The following is a 21,588-nucleotide window of genomic DNA, read 5'->3' on the forward strand; positions in this document are numbered from 1 at the left end:
GGCCTATTTATGCAATAAATTTTCTCCGTGTTATTTTCATCTCATAATTGTGGGATCACAATGAACCCGCTAAATCGGGACAGATTTTGGCTCTGAATGTTGTCGCTGTCCCATAATAAAGTTTCAAAATGATGACTAAATCGAAAGAATATACAAAGATATAGTGTTCCTAACAATGTCTTCCGCTTCCTTACTTATCAAAACACAGACACACACAGACACACACACACACACACGCACACACAAACAAACACACAAACACACAAACAAACAAAACTTTACAATATTGCACAGTCTTATACATTTTGAGCAAACCCAAGACTGTACAGTTTTGCCCAGCATTTATAACACCAATAACATTTTTCTTGGTGTCGTATTATGAATAGGATCCAATGTTAATACAGAGATCTACCCACGTCACAGGTGTCGTGATTGGCTATTTGCATGGTTCCAGAAATGGGCAAGTTGTTGCAGGGAAAGTTCGTTTCCTAAACCGCGGTGGCCACTGTATTGCAACTGCTCTTGACGATACAATAATTTCTGCGATTTCAAGTGTACGGTGAGGAATTTGAATAGCATTGTTTGCCAGAGAAATTGCAAGCATGATATTCTAGGGATATGAGGTATAAATGCACACATAGCATGCATGTCTCTCCACACATCTTGGAGTGGTGACCTAAACTTGACCTGCAAGTCTTTTGTTGGAATTTAAACAGACACATCAGAAATGCAAATAAGATGACTGAAAAGACAATATTACGTGGGAGAATGTAGAACAAAGAAAAGACTACGTTTGCCGTGGAAGATTTAAAAGTATCTGACGGAGTATCATGTACTACACCGACTGCTGATCTTTCTTCGCTTGTTCTTGTTGTTTCTTCGCTTGTTCTTATTCTTTTCGGTCCGACCCTAGGATGAAGGGTCCCCCCCCCCCCCCCCCCCCCCCATGCAACGGAAGAGGCCACACACCCATCGTAAAGAAATGTAGCTGGTATCTGGGATCATTGCGTGCTCATTGCTTCCGTACTGGCCATCTTTAGAATGATGGGTGTGTTGGATATACAAACAAAACTTGAAATGATATTGCGAGCCTCCCTGTAACTTTTATGTGGGCCCCTGACCGAGAAATGAGTCATCACAATGCTATAACTGTCAAGTTTTGTTTGTTTGCTTGTTTATATTTTGTATCTATACTTAAGCCTTCTTTCCTTTCCTTTTTTTTTTGCGCTTGATATAGGTTTAGATATAACCGGAAAGAATCCTTTTTGTGCTGACCTCTTTTGTGCGGAATTTCTCCTCCAAGAGGACAAATTCTGGAGAAAAGAATTCCCCTTTTGACCTTACTTAAAAACACAGAAATCCAATCATTCATACATTCATTCATTTTATTTAATCACGGTACTAACATCAGCCACGGCTGTTTTTCAGTTAGTCCGTGCAATAAAAATAAGTATACGTAACATGATACATCATCATAGATACAAAGCAAATAAAAAATACATAAAACTACCCAAATCCATTTATTATACATATCATAGGCAAGACACAAAATAGGTAAGACTATCAATTTACAAGAAATAAAATTACATTTTCATTAAAACTTAAAAACATAAATATCTTAAAATAAGTAATTGATAACAAACAATAGGATAAAACACAAAATTACTGAAATATTATCTAATGCACACGAAAAACACACTTAAAACTATAGATAACATATTAAACATCTCTAGACAAGCAAAGCCAACGCTGGGTGATATTCGCTCTTCTCATTGCAGTGTATCATTTTGGCCTTGTCCTTATAGTTGATATTGTTTGAGCGCGAAGATAGTTATAAACGTTATGCAATTAAAGTATAGATAAGAGAGTAAAGATAACAAAATCGGAATGCTGTGTCATCGATGACCAGGAGAGGCAATTAATATCTATACTTCGAGTTCCATCGCAGGCATCACGATGATGATGATAATGATGATCCAGCGAGTGGCGACGATGGGGTCAGCCCACGAGCCGACACCCACATTGTATGGAGTCTCAATTAATGTGATTATTCATGTGAAGTTGGACAGCACGACCACGAAGGCCGAGCTGAGTAGGGCAATCCATCCATTTATCTTCAGTTATATTCCACTTAAAAGTGAGTGTCATTATTACTTTGTGATTTTACTGTGAATAAATAAACAAACAGTTTCAGTGCTGAGTTCGACATTTAAAAAAGGTTCATGAGTTATACAGTCCACGAGTTATACAGCCCACGAGTCATACAGCCCATAAGTTCGACTCTAGGCAAATGGGGTTCATGAGTTCGACACTGATAGGTAAAAACAGCCCGCGAGTTTGACACTATACGAGGCCTTAATGTGTCGGTGTCGTGGGCCTTGTTCGCTTAAAGTGCCGAACTCATGAGCCGTGTATGACTCGTGGGCTGCATAACTCGTGGGTAGGATAACTCATGTTCTGTATGACTCGTGGGCTGTATGATTCGTGTGTGTCGGTCTTGTGACGTGCACCCGCGACGATTATGGTGACGATTGTGTGGATATACCAGAGCATATTATACTGTAGAAGGGAGCCACCACATTTGTTTGTTGGTCATTCACAGGAGGCGCTATAGTTTTCTGAGATTGGGCGCCCTTCTATGTTTAGAGTCAGACGTATACTTGATACAATTATGTCAATGTTATATGTACTGCATGGTGCAGTCCCTTTATCAGCTCAGTCGGGAAATCATTACCTTTTGAAGGAAGTGAGCTGAGGAGGTGTCACGCACATCCTTGGTGAGACGATTCATGGATTTACTTTCAAGGATCTAGAATGCCCCTGAGGTGGAGAAATGATTGTGTAGATAGAGAACATAATAATATCTTCACTCGTTTTAGAATGACCTCAGGGATCACTCCAAAATCTTCGAGTGATCGCTGAGGTCACTCCAAAATGAGTGAAAATGAACATTTTCACTCAAAATTCACTCCAATTTCACTCTAGATTCGCTCTTTTTTGTATTCACTCTTTTAAGAGTTAATGTTTTCACTCGATTTTTTTTAGAGAGTAGGTTATCACTAAAATGGGGTAAATACCCGACTGTTATCGTTCGTTTGCATTTCCCGTTATCTGTAATGCACAGGATGAGACCTTCGAACCTTAGGCGAATTATCACATAAACAAAAACTCTAATCCTCTGTCCTTGATGGGACATACACTGTGGTGACCCGCTTTCTGGGCAATCCGATTGTTTTCCCAGTAGCGGTATACAGAAAAGATGGGCTTACCACCTAATTGAATCTGCTGTTTGTTTTGTTTTTGTTTTGTTTTTGCTCTGGAAAATTAAGCAGACAGATGAAAAAAAACAAAACAAAACAAAACAATAAAACACCTGTTTCCTACACAAACAACCAACGATATAATTATATAAACATCGTGAGATGTCATAATATATCCGAGTTGCAGATATTGGCCTCACGAAGTGAACCAGTTGTAATTTGGAAGAAAATGATGATCACAAACAACGACAAGATAATTAAAGGGATGGTATAAATTTGGTTGAGATGCGGGATCCAGATTTTAAATTTTTGCATGATAATTAGAAACCATTTATAAAATATGAAAGACTATACAATTCTAAATGGAATTCAAGTTTATTTAATGAAAATCGGTTTTGAAATGGCTGAGATATTAAAAAAAAGAATATGTTAAGAAAGTGGTCCTAATAAAAGGTGGGTCTCATCTTTTATAAGGACCTCTTTGTTTTAGGATATCTCAGCCATTTCAAAACCAATTTTCATCACATAAACTTTGAATTCCTCTTAGAATTGTATGCTCTTTCGTATTTCATAAGATGTTTCTCGTTATCTTACAAGAAAGTTGGAAACCTGAAGCACCAACTCAACCTAAACCATATTTATCATCCATTTAAGGCCTCTAATGGTGTGTTGTTCTCCCCCATCCCCCACCCCACATCCTCCTTCCCCTCCCCCCCCCCCTCTCTCTCTCTCTCTCTCGCACTCTTATATTACCTTTGACCGTTTCCAGTTCTATTGTGATATACTGTATGCTGCACTCGGCTTCCCATGGTGTGAGCTCTCAGTTTAAAAAAAAAAAAAAAAAAAAAAAATTATCGCCAAAATTCGAATGAGAGATGAACTAGTCGCTACATAATGACTCTGCGAAGGATGCAAATGACGAAAAAATGGGTGCTGTTCGTTATTCCAAAGGTAGGTTCGTTATTCCTAAGGTTCGTTAATCCGAAAGTGAAAAGGGGTTCGTTAATCCGAACATTTGTGGCGTTATTCCGAAGGTTTCGTTATTCCGAAGATTTGTTAATCCGAAAATGAAAATCGGAAAAACGAAACCTTCGGAATAACAAATCTTCGGACTGAAGAGCCTTCGGAATAACGAACCTTCGGAATAACGAGCTGTATCCGAAAAAATGGCAAAATCTATCATTATTTTGCATCTACACTGTGTGGCTGCAAAAGATCGCCGCTACCAGTGCTTGGATTCGGTCCGGGAAGCGTCGTGAATATTTTTTTGTTCGCGGATGTCGTTATTAGTTCAGCGGGAATTTCATTTTCTTTTTTACAAAATAGATAAACACACAAGAATCAAATTTCTTGAGAACGTTCCAAGCATTCCGGGTAGTGATTTGTTCTCGAAAATGCATAAAATGCTTCTTCATGATGCGCTCGACGTGCGCGGTGTTCGCAAAATCTTCCTGAAACCCAGAACAGCTTCCGGCAGTTTGACAAATAATGATTATATCGTATGTGTTTCAGCCACGTTCGTTTGATCATTTCTCGACCTATTTATTGTATTTCGTGAGACATTCTCATGGTGCATGTTTGGGGGCAGATCCGCTCCACATGACGTCTATCCCATCATTGAAAGCACATTGATTGTCTAGGTGTCTGACTTCATACCAACTTCATGTGACTGCGGGTAAAAAAAGAATATGATTTACGGTTCCATTGTTGGAACACATTCGGGGGAAAAAATCTGAATGTTGGTCCTCGCCAATTTTTCGACATTTGCATCCCTCGTAAATCATTCGCTTCCCCTCAGTTCCGTCTATGCATCATTCTGTTCTTGCTGATCTGCGCAATTCACATATAATGGCTTGGGGTTGTATAATACATGTATGTATTTTGGTTTTATCAGCAATCTTAATTGGTCATCCTTCACAGCAAACTGTAATGGGAAATCTACGATTCCGTTTCTGCTTTTGTCTGTAGGCCTATACGTTTCGTGCCGTACGGCAAATCAAAAATAATACCAAAATCATGATAGCAATTTAATTGTCACCTCGACGGAATGCTCGACAGCAATATGAACATTGGTCAGCTCATCTGACGCGTGTTCAAATATTTGTCATTCTATGGTCACTTAAATTAAAGGACAAGTTCACCTTCAGAGACATGTTGGTTGAGTGAATGCAGCAATATTAGTAGAACACATCAGTGAGCGTTTGAGCAAAATCGGACAATCCGTTAAAAAGTTATGAATTTTTGAAGTTTCTGCTCAGTCACAGCTGGATGAAAAGACTACTATAGCTTGTGATGTCACATGAGTACAACTATATAAAGAAAGAATTTAAAAAAATCAACATATCTCCATTTTTCTCACATAACAAATGAACACTCGACTTCTCTCTTTCATAAGGCACCCTTAACATACGTCAGTAGCAAGTCAAAAAAATGTGCACTTTATTCAAAAAGTAAAGTTTTGTGAAATTCTCTTTTTATTTTCCTTATATAGTTGTACGCATGTGACATCATACACTGTAGTAGTCTTCTCTTCCAGCAGTGACTGCGCAGATACTTAAAATATTCATAACTTTTGAACGGATTGTCCAATTTTCCTCAAACTTTCGCTGATGTGTTCCACTAATATTGCTGCATTCTCTTAATCCCTATGTATATGAAGGTGGACTTGTCCTTTAATGCGTTATCAGATGTGGTAACATGCAGGTAAAGAGAAAACAATACACGGTACACCCAAACTTTCCTTGTTTTACAGTTACGGATAAACAGAGGAAAAGTTGCATAGTATCTGGACTCGAGAGGGCGTACACTGATTCTGGAGAGTAGCCAACATGGCATCGTGCCTCGCCCCCGGGAACGTCGGTTAATGAGAAAAAGAAAGAGGAAGAGGAGGAGGAGGAGGAAGAAGAAGAAGAAGAAGAAGAAGAAGAAGAAGAAGAAGAAGAAGAAGAAGAAGAAGAAGAAGAAGAAGAAGAAGAAGAAGAAGAAGAAGAAGAAGAAGAAGAAGAAGAGGAAGAGGAAGAGGAAGAGGAAGAAGAACAAGAAGAAGAGGAAGAAGAAGAAGGTAAGAAAGTTAAGTATTCTCCGACTGGTACAACTAATAAAATACATAATTAACGAATAGGCGGCTAGTTCGCTTTTTACAGTCGCCAGCTGTTGCCGGTCACAGCGTTTATTTGCAATCAAAATTTCTGATCTCCTTTGATATATATATATATGTATATATATATATATATATATATATATATATATATATTCATTTTCAAACACGAGTTCAATCGGACAACATTACTTAAACGGGAAGTCACTTTCTTACTCCCGAGTCTGTTTCCTGTACTTATATATCTGAAAAACAAAAATGAATAAACGCCCTCGTGACTGCATTTCTTACTTTGCGTTTTTCAATGCATGCATTTATGTAAGAATAAATGAATCTTATCAATGCCCTCGACAAACTGTATGTATGCCACAGTGATTTTACTGTCATTAACAGGACGACGATGTCATCGTGGGGATCAGGCAGCAGAAATAAGGGGAGGTCGAGCGCCATCTTCGACCGCATGCAGCTCATGCACGCTTTTTTTTCCACTTCGGATATTCAAAGAAACTCCCATCTGGTACTTAAGTTATAGTTGTTTGTGCATGCGAGAAGAGAAAAGCTACTGTTTTGTTGCTCAAGCTCACTTTCCCAGGCAAGGTCAAATAATACCAATAAATCAGAGAAATCTATTGAAGTCGAACATGAAATATGGAACTTTAGATTTTCACATATTTTCAGAAAACAGTGATATTGAAAACATTATATTTCACAAGCAACTTTACTTGAAACAATGATGTAATGAATTTTATTCCTACATGTTATACAGTACATGTACAGACTCTGACCTACAATGTACACCAATCCTCCCTGAATTTCTTTTTTTCTCATGAATTGAAAAGGAATCAAATTGTATCCACCACTTCAAATGATTGTAGATTTGTCATTTCTTATAGCAATGGCAATGCAAATGGCATATACATTGTAGTAATAATAGCTAAGTTATCACCAAAATGACATCTATATTTTCTTGTACTAACCATATACTAAGTGGTGATGACACTATCATCCCTTTATCTACTACTAATTTGAATGTTATGATAATTGATAGCATAATTATGTGAAACATTAATTCCATAATGTTCCTTGTTTTCCTTTTATTTATAGAAATTTACAACAGTTTCAAGTTCATTCAGTTTCATCATAAATTTATCTGACAATATGTACATACTTGCATCAAGTTAAACCAGAGTACATGTTCCCTTTGTCTACAACAAATTTATGATTTTCTTACTACCCCCCTAGAGTCTTTCTCTCTCCTTCTCTCTCTCTCTCTTCCTGCTCTCCTCCTCCCTCCTTTCTCTAAAGAAAAAAATAAATATGTATGGTGTGTTTTGATCGGATGAGAGCCTTTGTTACCTGCACACAAGCACTGTTAGGGCTAGGTTTAGGGTTAAAGTTTGGGTTAGGGTTAGGATTAAGTTCAAGATTAGGATTAGGACCAGGGTCTGAGGTGATTGCCCTAGACCCCACACAGACACACATAGAACATATTATCTATAATATCTATATAGGCATATATATATATATAGTGAAAACTTTGAGCAAAGTTTCAATATAGTGAATTCTTTGAGCAAAGTTTCAATATATTCAATTATTTTTTCATATATATATATATATATATATATATATATATATATATATATATATATATATATATAATCAATATATTATATTCCTACATGGTACAATAGCAGGACATCTCATATGAAAAAAAAAATAAGTACATTAGGACAGTTACAATTGAATGACATTTATAGCTATTGTTCCCCCTGTATTTTACATAAGACTCAATGCAGGAAGGTACATGTACAGGGCTAAGATGTTGTCTACTTGTTAGACAAGTTCATCTTCATGTACATGTGGATTGAGTGAATACAACAATATTAGTAGAACACATCAGTGAAAATTTGAGGAAAATCCGACAATCCATTCAAAAGTTATGAATTTTTGAAGTATCTGCGCAATTACTGCTGGATGAGAAGACTACTACAGTGTGTGATGTCACATGCGTACAACGATACAATGAAAATAAAAAGAGAATTTCACAAAATTTTACTTTTTGAATAAAGTTCACATTTCTTGGACTTGTTACTGATGTATGTTAAGGATAATATTATTCCCCTTGCCTTCTGAAAGAGAGAAGTCGAGTGTCCTTTTGTTATGCGAGAAAAGTGAAAATAAGGTGAATTTTCTTTATACTTTCTTTATACCGTTGTACTCATGTGACATCACAAGCTATAGTAGTCTTCTTATCCAGCCATGACTGAGCAGAAACTCTAAAAATTCATAACTTTTGAATGGATTGTTGGATTTTCCTCAAACTCTCATTGATGTGTTCTACTAATATTGCTGCATTCACTCAACCCACATGTCTATGAAGGTAAACTTGTCCTTTAACAGTGCCGTATATTATACGGCACTGCTTGTTAATAGTGAAGAGCGCCATCTGTTGAAAAAATATAGTTAGTTCTTCTGTACCCTTCTTGTATGTACATTAGTGTTTTTTACACTAAGTGTATCAGCAATAATTGTTCAAAATGGTACTTCTGCAGCACAGTACAATGCGTGGACAACCATGTATCTCAAATATATCATCTCCGATCACAATGTCTACAAAATTATATTATGCATATTTTAGATAGGGATGAGTATTAACTGAGGTCCACGGATACAATTTCTTAAGTTGTTTATTATTGTAAATTGGTCATATGTAAGGTGTCCTTCTAAGTTACCATTTCATACGGTGCCTCCAAGGGTACCGAACATATATCTATCTATCTATACATATATATATATATATATATATATATATATATATATATATATACACACATATCTATACACACACACACACACACTCACACCAATACAATGCACACCCATCATCACTTGAGAAGTATAATAGGAGTATCAGGAACTGTGTAAACTTTGTACAGGAGCAACATACTTTAGGATACCAGGATATAATTCAATGCTTTTAAAACCCCTTTCTACTTGAGGGGAGTACTGTAAAAGCTGTTATTTTCCGCAAACAGATACTTTTGCAAATGAAAGGGTCACAGACATTTTTGCGAGATGTTGGTTTTTTTTTTTGCAATTTGACACCAAGGCTATTGTAAGTGCACTATGACTCTTGGGTATGACAACATTTTTGTGTGTTGTTAAATCTACAGTCTAGCAGTGATTCCTAAAATTCATGAAAATTTAACCCTTGCGAAAATAACAGCTTGTGCAGTATTTCAGACATTAGATCTCAAGAGAATGAACGAGTTCATGTCAATTCAAATACAACACTGAAACATGGGTGGCAGTCATACAGGGACAAAACAGAAATTTATTCTTCACATATTTCATCCAAGATATTTCAATGAAATTTGCTCCAGAAAAGCAAGAAATTATTTGCAAATCACACAATCAAGAAAATTAAGAGATCAATGGAAGATGATTGTAGCAACAACAACAAATGCATCATCAGAGCACATTCCTCTAAAGTCTGACAGTGCTGGACTCCTCAGAGACATACACATCGTCCAACTGTTGTGTGGCAAAACAATACAAAACAGAACCTTCGCCACAAGGCCAGCAAAAGTCAGTGACTTAATATTCATCTTTCTTGCCTGTTCTGACTATTTTTGCCGATGCCAACAGAAGCAACATACCAAACAGTTGGCCAAAAAGAAGTTGTTTTAATATTTTGCCCAGGGAATGGGAATAAGGTGTGCATAAGACAAACAAATGCCACTGTGATGTTTGGATGTTACTATGACATCACTGGATACTTTAGTTTCGTACAAGAGACATGCATGAAATACTCCTGTTTCTTCTGCTGTTGTATCTTGCATGTAGAAAGGAGAATGGATGATCTTTCTGCCTTCAAATACGTAACACATTTGAACGCACATTCCTTTAACCCTCTTTTGAAAGGGTTACCACCAAAGTTCTACCCCCTCTGTTGAGTTCCACCATTGCATCCTAACAGTTGGAGCTATACTTCAAACACAGAACTTTAAAAAAGATTATCAGGACTTCTTGGGAATATATGACGATGTGGCAATCAGCTATTCCCTCTACACTTTATCAGCGCGGCATTAGAGAGTGAATATTTTTGAGTGATAACATGTTGCTTTGTTTCATACCGCATGCATTTCAGAAAGTCCAAATCAAAACAATAACTTATTTCACTAAGACAAAAAAAACCAACAACCCTCAACTGTACAAAGGAGTCTAAAACCTGCTGCTTTATGATGATGGCTGGTAAGAAGTATAATGCTTTCTGCATAAAAGCAACAAAAAAAAGACCAAAAAAATGCAGTTTACTGAGATGAATATGATTATGCAGGTTGCTTGCACACATGAAATGGCCACCTTGATAATACATGCATGTTCTTCCTGAAGATGTTTGAAATCAAACTATTGCTCTATGACATACTTGATTGTCTTTCACAAAAAAATAAAAAAATAAAAAAGTATGTCACCTCATGAAACACAACATTTCATAAATGAGGCGGGGGAAAAATATATATATATTTACATACAGCTCTGGAACCACTATTTGGGAAACAACTCTGCAGTGTGTAGTTATGCACAAAATATCCACACCCTTGAAATTTTGATGCATACAGTAAATGGTTCAACTATCTGCCACGTGAAATCTTTTGAGTGTGAAGCTTTACTACATATATAGAGTGGACAAGGCAGCAAGAACGCTTTTAAAACATGGTAGTTCCTGCGGTGACAAAGAAACTGCTTTTGTGTTTGTTCTACACACAGCAACATTCAAGGAAAAAGATTCAAGGTTTGTAAATTGCCAGTTTTCATGCTTCGCTGAACTCGAGATTACATCATTCCTCCTCATAAAAAAACAAACAAACAAACAAACAAACAGACGAATCATTTATAACTCACAAACATTTCTACTGTGACCATTCGTATCACTTTTGCTTAATACGATGCAATTTGAACACATGATGCAATAAAAAACAGCTAATAACTTTTTTAAAATCATTATGATAATCATTAATCATATTATTCACACATGCACACTCCTGCAAAGCAGAGTAAACAAGATAGGCTTTACAGTAAAGAGCAATCAAATGGAAGAAGGCTTCTCCTGTGGCAAAACAGATGCATAAAAAAGTAGTTCTACGGACTACCAACTCTCAACAGACAACATGCTATCAGCCATTTCCACCATCTCTTCTTATTCTCAATAGAACCGACATCTACAGGAGTAAAAAATCCACAGGTGAGCAAAACGTATGCCATCAACACCTGAAATGTCGTCTTGCTTTCTGACATTTAAAAGTATACAATAGATACTGTTTACATATCAGTTGGATCATCATTACATGACACATATCCCATATCATCTGTAAGAAATGTGCAAGTGGTGATGTACATCAATCAACCCGTTAAGGACGGGTTGAGTTTGCTATGACACGTATTTCTCATGGACACCTGCCCAAGTATACTCGGGACTGGTCTTAAATGGGTTAAAGGCTTGCTTGTTGTGCACCTTTTATTCCTTTTTTTTTTTCTATCTATGACATTATTCATGGTTGCATCCACTCCTCTTTTTCCTTACTAAAATTATGAAACAGATTTTCAAACATCAGACCACTTTTGTGCAATCAGTGAGGGATATACTGCATGACTTGATACGAGTTTTGTTTTTGTTTCGTTTTGGGGAGATGAAACTGAAAGTGAGAATTGGTAAGCTTTGCACTTCGAGCGGAACAACAGCATGAGTGGACTGGCGTGTCAGGTCAGGATTCAACGTTTGACCCTCAAAACATGACGTCCGGTGAAATGGACAATGGAACTAGGACAGATCGGTTAAAGAGGTCTTTACTTCATATAGGGATATTTACAAGCTCTGACCTAATTAAGTAGCCGTCACATACAGCACTACATCCACTCTTCATGACACAAGCTGGCAAGACTAGAATTGCCAACACAGTTTTGATTTTTCTTTCACATAATAAGTTCATGAAGTACTGTACATGTGGTATAAGCCCACTATTTTTGTGTTCATGAGTCAACCGATATTTTAACATCCCTGAACAAGTACTGCCTCTGGTAACAGGAGCGCAATGTATACTGTATCCAAGATGAAAACTGTCTAATTTCCTCATGAAAATCCATAATACTTCTACTTCATTCCACTCATGTGACTCTGCATGGTGAAATCAACCACTTGAGAAATCGTCTTGAGAAGTCCAGATTCAAAAAAAAAATTATACTCATAGAATATATGGTGCATAGTACCTACAGTACACGCCTATTCTTTGCAATATTCATTTCCACCACTTTGCTGTCATGACATTGCACCAACATTAGGTACAGTAGAATCCTTGCCTCTAAAACCAAGTTCACCTTGTGTCTTTTGAACACCATCAATATCAATTGCAAGCTTTAACCATAAAAAAAGGCATATATTTTTTCTTATATTTCTGATGATAAAGTGCAATAGACAGAATTTGTACAATCAGAATTGCTTATATTCTAGGATTTACTCAGTGACATGAAATAAATAGCATGAAAGACACATCGTATTGCAATCGTTAAGTATTCAGTCCTTTTCAGCTACAAAGTTGCATGACTTCAAAGAATATGGAGCGAAAGAATGGAAGTATTTGTGGAAAAAAAAAATTTCAGAAATTACTTTCAAGGATGGTATACCTTGGACAGATATCAAGTATGGCGTTACATTCACGTGGAAGCATGAAAGATAATTGTCAAATGTAAGTCAATATGACACACAACATGCATAAGCTTCTACATTTCTCTTTTTTCTCTCTCTTGCTGCGGAGTTTCATCCGTAATCTACTGAAGATGACAAATTGATACATGAAACATGTGATACTCAGCAGCTGATACGTTATCACCCTCATCCCGATTCACCGTCTGCATTTGCACCTCACGGTCCTTAAATATTGTCAGTCATGTGTGGGCGCAGATATTGCCACGAGAGAAAAATATATCAAATTCTTTGTTGGTGGTAGGCACTACCCACTTCTCTTTGTACTTTTGGGTGTTCAACCTTGTACATCAAACAGGGCTGCCAACTTTCATGTGTCAGAGTCCGGGGAACTCCCCTGAATTAATCTGCGGGGGGATACTTTTGTGTAACTTGCATCTCGGGTGGCAAATATAATTCCCAACTTCGGGCGGTTTGTAAGTTTCTTGCCATGACATGAAAGAAACAATCACATTTTCGAGAAGCCTCCTGTAGACTGTGGGAAACTTGGCAGCTCTGCCCATAGTAACATGCCATTGCCCCGCTCTGTACACTAGCCAACATCGGGACACACAGTAATGTGAATAAAATATGTATATACATATATTCAAGACTGGACACATAAACTGCTCTAATAGTGTACTTGACAGCACCAAAGGCTAATTTCTATGTGTGGACGAGTGAGTGTAGGCCACATCGGAGTGAGAGAAGATGAAAGTAGCTGTCACATGGACAGCTGTACATGTACAAAACTGCCACAAGTGTACACAAGACTGAGAGTGAATCAATTTTAATCTCAGGCAGGGAGCTACTACACTAATTTACAAGAGCCATTTTGGGCGGTGTTCTAAAAAAAACCCCAACATATATAATGACACATCCGGCATAGGTATTCCCACCCATACCTACATTCTATATGCAATAAATACACACACCTGTAGTGTATAAACATACAGTGTACATCTTTCTGTCAAGAAAAACACACTCATTCCAAGTGCATACTGCCCTCTACTGCTGATCTGTAACCATCTGCCAGAGGAACAAACACTATTGGCCTGGTACCAACATACAATTTTGAAGAAGGGGTTCATATCATATACCGAGGCATTTGCACACCGTATATCCCCGCAGTTGAGGTTCACGCATGCCACAAGGCTAAAAATATTCGCAAAGACTAGACAAGAAAGAAAATGGAAATCGAGAAGAAGAATCACTCCAAGTAAATCTGAAAACTCCAAGTCATCACTAGTGTTTGACCTTTCTGATTATTTACAGTCGCTTGAATCCTCACTGTATTGTTATGTACTGAGTTGCATTTAGCTCCTCTTCTTTCCAAGTTTTTTCTGTTTTTTTGTTTTTTAACATCTCACAGAGCACACATTATATGTTTAGACTATAGAAAACATGATGATATAGACAAACAGCATACATGGAAAATGCATACACCAAATTGAGACTATGTGAAGAGAGAGGAACACTTCCTAACAATAATTTTAAAAATGTCAGGCACTCCAATCCTAGGCCACTTAAATGTTGACTGGGTTCGGGTCACATGAATGTACGAAGCCATGTGGTTTGTTGAGTCAGCCATGTAATAGGATTACAGCTGCTCGTTTCTGTGTCTAAAAATAAAACATCGCACACCGGAGAAGCTGGTGGCGTTATCAGGCACTGAATGTGAAGATTGTATCCTGTTTCACACCAAAAGATTACTCATTATTGGGAGGCTGTGGTGGCTGCGGCCGAAATGTGAAACTTAAAACTTCTTGGTATACAGCTCTGATCTGATTTCAGCCAAGCTTCACTCGACTTCACATCATTTCTTCTCATTTCTTATTACTTTCTGTCTCTGTTTAAAAATATCCAGCCGTTGGAAAGCCCAAGCCCCACTTCAAAGTAAAGAGAGGATTTTTCCGAGTGTACTTGGAATCAAACTTATTTTTCCAACCGAGCAAAGTTTCAGAATGGTAGTAATTTCATTATGAAATACTAGTATGACATTTACGATAAATATGATCGTCATTATACTACTCCACAAACAGGGATATTATGACTATATGGAAGGAAGCCCTGAAAACTTAACACCTCTTTGCAAAATTTAGGAAGTGATGATTTTCTGAGAGAACATAAAAAAGAAATGAAATGATAGAACGCGCTGCTCCAATAGCCCATGGAACTTGTGCCAAGCTGAATGGATTTATCAAGTAGGGCTTCCTCCTTTGAATTAAAGAATGCAAAGAGTATCATGTGAGTGCACAGCTGACATGTGTCGTGTACCAAGTGCATACTTGACATTTTGTTTGATGGCTGGTGGTAAACAGTCGGTGAGATTGTTGTCCGTCCTCCGAGTATTCTGAGAGTTCAGATTGCAAGGCCCCCAAATGTCAAGAGAAGACATCGCAGATTTAAGACGACAAGCAGGAATGAGCTATTTTCTTCAAGGGTTTTGTTTATCGCATATCTCACTTACAACCTGAAGGACTGCATTACAGAGCAATTTTACGATCAAATACATGCCTGAAGTTTGTGAGACATGGTATTATCATTCACAGTTTTGGTGCTCCATTCTGTGAATCTCATTCAGTGAATGGATTGCACTTTTTACTTTTAAGAGTAACTAAAATTGGTGCATGGAACAGAGTGTACAGAAGTTTGGCTGATTTTAGCAGACAAAACAATTATCACAATTAAAGGCACCAAATGGGCAGAGGCTTCAATGGAAGCCATGTTCCTCTAGTCTAAAGGCTGTCACAAGACTACTGCGATATTTACCACCAGGCCATTGTTGCATAGACGCTGGCAGATTCCACAGGCAATAAGACATCTGCCGGGAAGAGAGATATTGAAAGTCAATGAGTCACAGATTATTCTCCCGCCTCTGGATTTTGCTTTGTCTCTCTCCGTTTATATAGGATTTGATTACAAATTCCTGGTAAGGTCTCAGTTGTTCTGGTTTCAGAACCTGAAACTGGTATAGTGTCTTGTTTTGTTTTTTGTTTTGTTTTTTCTCAAAGCTCATCTTCAACAAGCTTCATTCACAATATTAATCAGCCAGGCAAGAGACAGCCCTCTAAATATTATGTCCACCCTCACCCTCTTGTTCCATGTGGAAGGAAGGTGATCATAGATCTCATGAAGTAGCCATACTTTCTGAGGCCCTTTTCTCTTAAATATTGCTGCAGCCATCAATTGCCTTGGGTACCAGTGAGGAACCTGCCAAGTTTCTGAGCCCACTTCCCAATGGATACAATGGAAGGAGTGAAGATATTTTGTGGATATTCCTTTATCATCCTTTGAATGTTTTAGGCATTTTATCTTGTCTATTGAGGATGGCCCCTGTTCATCATGAAAATTTTATATCCTGATCGCAAAAGCCATGACAAAATTTATAAAGCCTGACATCTTCCCTTCTTTGCGAATGGGACTTTCCATTTTTTCCCCTCAGACTGAAATGAAACACTGAACGTGCATGATTTCATGTAATGCTCTCGTGACACCGAGTACATTCACGAGTAGCAATATGCAGGAGGCAAATATCCTTCCTCGCACTGTCAATTGCCGACTGTCGCTGTCCTGATCGTATGCCAAATCTATTGAGGATAACCACAGTGCCAACAAGCCAGGAAAATATAAAGACAAAAGAGAATTTACCACAGAGCTAACAGGGTATGGTTCATACGGGCCATGGGAAATGAAACCCCATGAATTATGTACTTGACGAATGTTTTGATTATACAACCATAGTGACAATGGAAGCTTTTTTTTTTCCACCTCCCACACTACATGGTAGAATCTGCCTATTGTGGCTTACTCTTGGCACTGCCCTCATTTTCTAATTCTCTGGATATTAGTTGAGGCCGGCAGATGAAAGCTTGTCTAAATTTGAATCAATTTTGTTATTGTAATGCTATGCCTGATGTGGAAGTCCATTGCTCTCATCACATGCAGCAGACTACAAACGTTTTCAAATGACACCATTTTCATTTTTCCCATATACGAGAAGTATGACATGCCCGCATCCACATGTCATCAGCTGACAAATTGCCATCCAGCTTAATTAGCATATTCTTTCCTTCTACAAGAGGGGGAAGAGGGTGGCTGGAGGCCTGAGCTTTGAAACACCCCCCTCCCATCTCCCATCTCCCCCCCCCCCCCTCCCATATCCCCAATTAACATAAACAGATGGTGTTGTGCTCGCTGATAGATCCCCTGTGATCATGTGACCCCCATGAGGTTGCGCATGAAGGAGTATGACCTTGACCAAGATTTCACATTTCATTTCCGGCAATCCTCCACTGGTGAGGGAAACGGGGGGAATGGGAAGAGATGGTGAGAAAGGGCGGGGGGGGGGGGGGGGGGGGGGGGGGTGATGTCACACTTGAAAGCCATCTGTCACGACGAATTCAACCACCGGGAAAGACAGGCCAATCTTGAGCCTGCTGATCAGTTTTTATAACACAGCCTGGGACATATTAAAGAGAGGTTCAGTTTCAGTCTTGTCCATTCAATCACACTCAGCTCATGGACAAGATAATATTTTGAGGCTATTCTTGTTAAGGACAGAAAGGAAGGGGGTGGTATTAAAGCATTTTACTATTGAGGTTAATTACTTTTTTGTTGGCAAAGGAACAATGCTGTTTGTACACGAGAGGTTCAAGTGTCAAATATGATAAGCTGTGATATTGCTGTGCCTTAATAAAATCCATGTCTTCATCATTTCAATCCACCCACATATCCTGCTCTTGCCATGCATCATGTAGCATTAATGAAAACTTCACTTTTGCTCCAGATTTTGCATTTAAATATGAATAATTTACCTAAAGTCTACATCGATTTGGAAAACTCAAATTTGGAAACATTGTAGAGATAAATGGAAAGCTCAGAACACACAGAATATAATAAAATGTTCTTCTATTATTACTGTAGCAATCCTAGAAAACATGAAGGCGCTTAAAGAAAGACAGTGTCTGTTCGGAGTTCCATCATTGTACTCTTCAGTATCTTTGTGAGCCTGTCAGAGTTCAGTGTAGATCCTTCAAAAGATTTGAAGGAAAAAGAAAATGTTACTTGAATTTGTAATCCACGATGTTAATCCTGAATACCGCTGCAGTCTCTCCTCTGTGTATATAAATGAAAAAAAAAAGAAGAAAAAAAGTTTATGTATGCAATATGTTCATTTGTCTGGTGTGTAGGCAGAATTCTGATCAAACTGCGATCTGACTTGAACAAATCACTGATAAGTTCTTCTGGCGTCCTATTAGGATGTTAATAGTTGGAAGTCAGTACGCATATCAACTTGTAAACTGACATGTTGCATCTGACAGAAATATACCACTGGAGGGGTACAATATATTATGGGCATCTTTATGGCCAGTAGAAATTCATAAATACAAATTCAGTCACTGCATCTGACAACATTCCACTTGTATATCTATCTACGTCACAGATACCAGAAGAGGACATACATGTAGCAATGTCCATCAAATACACAATAACCATATTTGCAAGAAGTACAACACTTCTGGAAAAAAAAAAATGGATCTACATATTTTACAGCATCAAAAGTAGCTGGAAACAAAAGCCCGGGACAGAAAGCAAAAGATCCGATGCCGAAATTCTCAGGGTCGGCTCCACGAGTGCATTCGAGTATCTTCTCCCCGCAAAATCGGACGCCAGAAATTTGAAGCATCCACTCGGACAACTTTTGAGTTTCGGGTTGGAGAGCAGAAAAGTTCCGGAAAATGGAATCCATGAGCCACAGAAATAAGGGAGGATGGGGCAGAGGCTGGATTGTTTGCGCCTTCCATCTATATCTCTCTCTCTCTCTTTGAATTCCGTCGCGATATTATCTTTTTACAAATGTACAACTGTGTGCGGGTAACAGATCGAAGTGCGCCCCCTATGGGGGAGAAGGGGGCCAGGGAGAGATCTGTTCATGACTGAAAGTCTATACTCGAGGCTGGGCTGGGCGATGATACCGAGTGCGACTTCTTCTGGAGCTGCAAGATCTTTGTGAGTAACTCTGAGATGAATTCCTGCAGGTTGAAGACGAAAATGAGAGACAGACGGACAGACAGACAGACAAACAAACAGACAGACAGACAGACAGATAAAGAAAGAGAGAGAGGGGAGAAAAATACAATTCATTAAAATATCATCATATGGGAGTTAGTGAACTGATATTAGGTGCGATTCGCTAGTAGCATGACAGATACCATTAATATGACCTGAACACGACATTCATAATGATAATGACAATACCAAAATAATCACAGCAAAAACAATAAAAGTAATATTAATACTCATAATAATGACAATCATCATCATCATCAAAATACTAATAATGATAATGATAATGCTCCAATGTCAGCAGTACAGTAGTAACAACACATTTCTTTTATTGTAGAAATGACAACATTTCTAAGTACCTAAAAAGACATTCACAAATAATTAACATATAATGGCGATTATAAGAAATACAAATTTTCACACTTCTCATCCCATTTTACCAAAATTATTGGAAAGGCATTGTCTATGTATCAGTGTTGGAGAAAAATCAGGCAAAAAAGTATTTGCATGATAAATTTCATGAGGGTGACCAAATACAAATCTGATGTACATCTTTCCTGTATGCATGGTTTCATCAGAGCTGTCAAAAAATGTCTATGAGCTCAGCAGTTCAATGAATGAAAGGACGCATCTTATTTCTGAACAGTGTCCTCACCCACAAACTGGTGCCATACGCAGTAGTACGCAAGTAAATAAGACTTTCAGAAAACAAGCCTTCCCCCACTTTAGAGGTTTGGTTTACTCACGTTAAGTCTCCTATGGCCAACAGTGTTATTGAGATTGACTTTCAGCTTTTAATGAGGGATTTCCATCCATGTTATTGCCTCTCAACCATTGACCTGCTCCTATCACTACTTATACAGTGCACTCCCTTTATACAATAAACATGGTTATAATAAACTTTTGTTACAACGAAGTAAATATCCAGGTCCCCAAATCATCATTTTTGTATCTTGTCATACTTAATTTGTTTGGCTATAACAAAATTTCAACATAATGAAAAGAAATTGCCAGTCCCGAGGACTTCGTAATAATGGGAGTGGCATATACCATACTGCCAATTGACTTTGTTTGCTTCTAGATGTCAATGACCTTTTTTTTTTTCATTCACCTTCAGGTTTATATATTATGACCCTAACTCCACTTTCAATTTTATGAGAAGAACAATTCGTCAAGAAGACTTTGTGGGAACATTGCATGGTATTCAAAATGGGGGCAGTATTCATTCTCTCTGTGTGACCAACTTCCAATTCTTCAAATTCATGAAATCCTTCCGTCGAGATGTTTTTATTGCATACAATTGAAAAATTGCCCTATTTAGCAGTAGGTACTGCCAGAACACTGATCAATTCAGTGCTTATTTACGTTGATGTAGGGCAATTTGTCAAGCAGTTGAAATCAACTTCGAATTGCTACGCACATTCTCTGGCCTGGTCGCGCATGTTTAGAGCTGAGCAAAATGTGCCAGGGATGGCGGCTCTTGTTTACCTGTGAGGGTTGCGAGGCGTCTCTGAGAAGGGACTCGACCTCTCGCTGCCTGTCATCGCCGGTGAGCCGCAGGAGATCGTCGATGTCAATCTCTATGGGGTAATCTTCGTCTTCCTGTTATGAGGCAGGGGTGAGATGGAAAGAGAGATGGAGAGTGAGATGGGGAGAACACAGGAGATAAACAGTGAGGAAAGTGGGGGGGGGGGGGGGGGGGAGGTGGAGAAAGCAGAACAGTGGAGACAACAGGAGGTAGGAACGGCAGTTCCAAGAACGTAAGCACGGAAGCAGCGAGAGGAAGATGTGATTTAAGAAGGATAAACAGAAATAAACACACACACGCAGAGGAAGAGAGAGGAAAAGAGACCATGGGGAGAAAACAATGATAGAAACACTGTTATTTTCATTACGAAATAGAAAATGTGACACGAGATAGCAGATACAAGCAAAATGTAATACTCATCATCTTGCATATCTACACTCCAACTTGACCAGTGGTACTGTGAGTTTTTAGGGGGTTCGATGACATTTGCTCCTGTGACAATTGCTCCCATGAAATATCTGCACACTCAGAAAAACATAAATTCTATCCACAAACATAACCCTAACCCTAATCCTAATCCTCACATCAAACTAAACCTAAAACACAATCACAATCCTAACCCTACAATTTGTAAGTCCTTGAAAAAAATAAGACTGGAGCAATTGTTGCAGGAGCAAATGTTGTGTCACTGATTTTTTTGTTTCCTTTCATAAGATTATCATAAGAATATCATTCCATCACATTCCAGAATCTTAATAGAAAACTCTACACTTGAGTAGATCATAGAAAACAATGTATGAAGAATGAAAGCTTTCATATGGGGAAGAAAAAAACACAACTTATACTTCCAATATACATGATGTCAGCATTTACCCGTTTGAGGTGCACCGCGACA

The 21,588-nt window shown here is 38.2% G+C and overlaps 1 protein-coding gene across 1 annotated transcript in view; it reads right to left on the bottom strand.

The window, feature by feature from the left end:
* Positions 1-18,472: 18,472 nt before the first annotated feature.
* The window catches only part of LOC139713100 (protein phosphatase 1 regulatory subunit 14B-like), a 33,676-nt gene continuing 30,560 nt past the window's right edge, over positions 18,473-21,588 (bottom strand). The window contains exons 2-3 of the mRNA XM_071624855.1: positions 20,654-20,767; positions 18,473-19,131 (exon numbers count right to left, since the gene is read on the bottom strand). Coding sequence (XP_071480956.1) covers positions 19,030-19,131; positions 20,654-20,767 — 216 coding nt within the window. The 3' untranslated portion in view covers positions 18,473-19,029. The remainder of the gene's footprint in view (positions 19,132-20,653; positions 20,768-21,588) is intronic.

Source organism: Diadema antillarum, unplaced genomic scaffold (assembly GCF_040938485.1).
Source record: "Diadema antillarum isolate AM-2024a unplaced genomic scaffold, OU_Dant_1.0 seq00001905_RagTag, whole genome shotgun sequence".
Taxonomy (NCBI): domain Eukaryota; kingdom Metazoa; phylum Echinodermata; class Echinoidea; order Diadematoida; family Diadematidae; genus Diadema; species Diadema antillarum.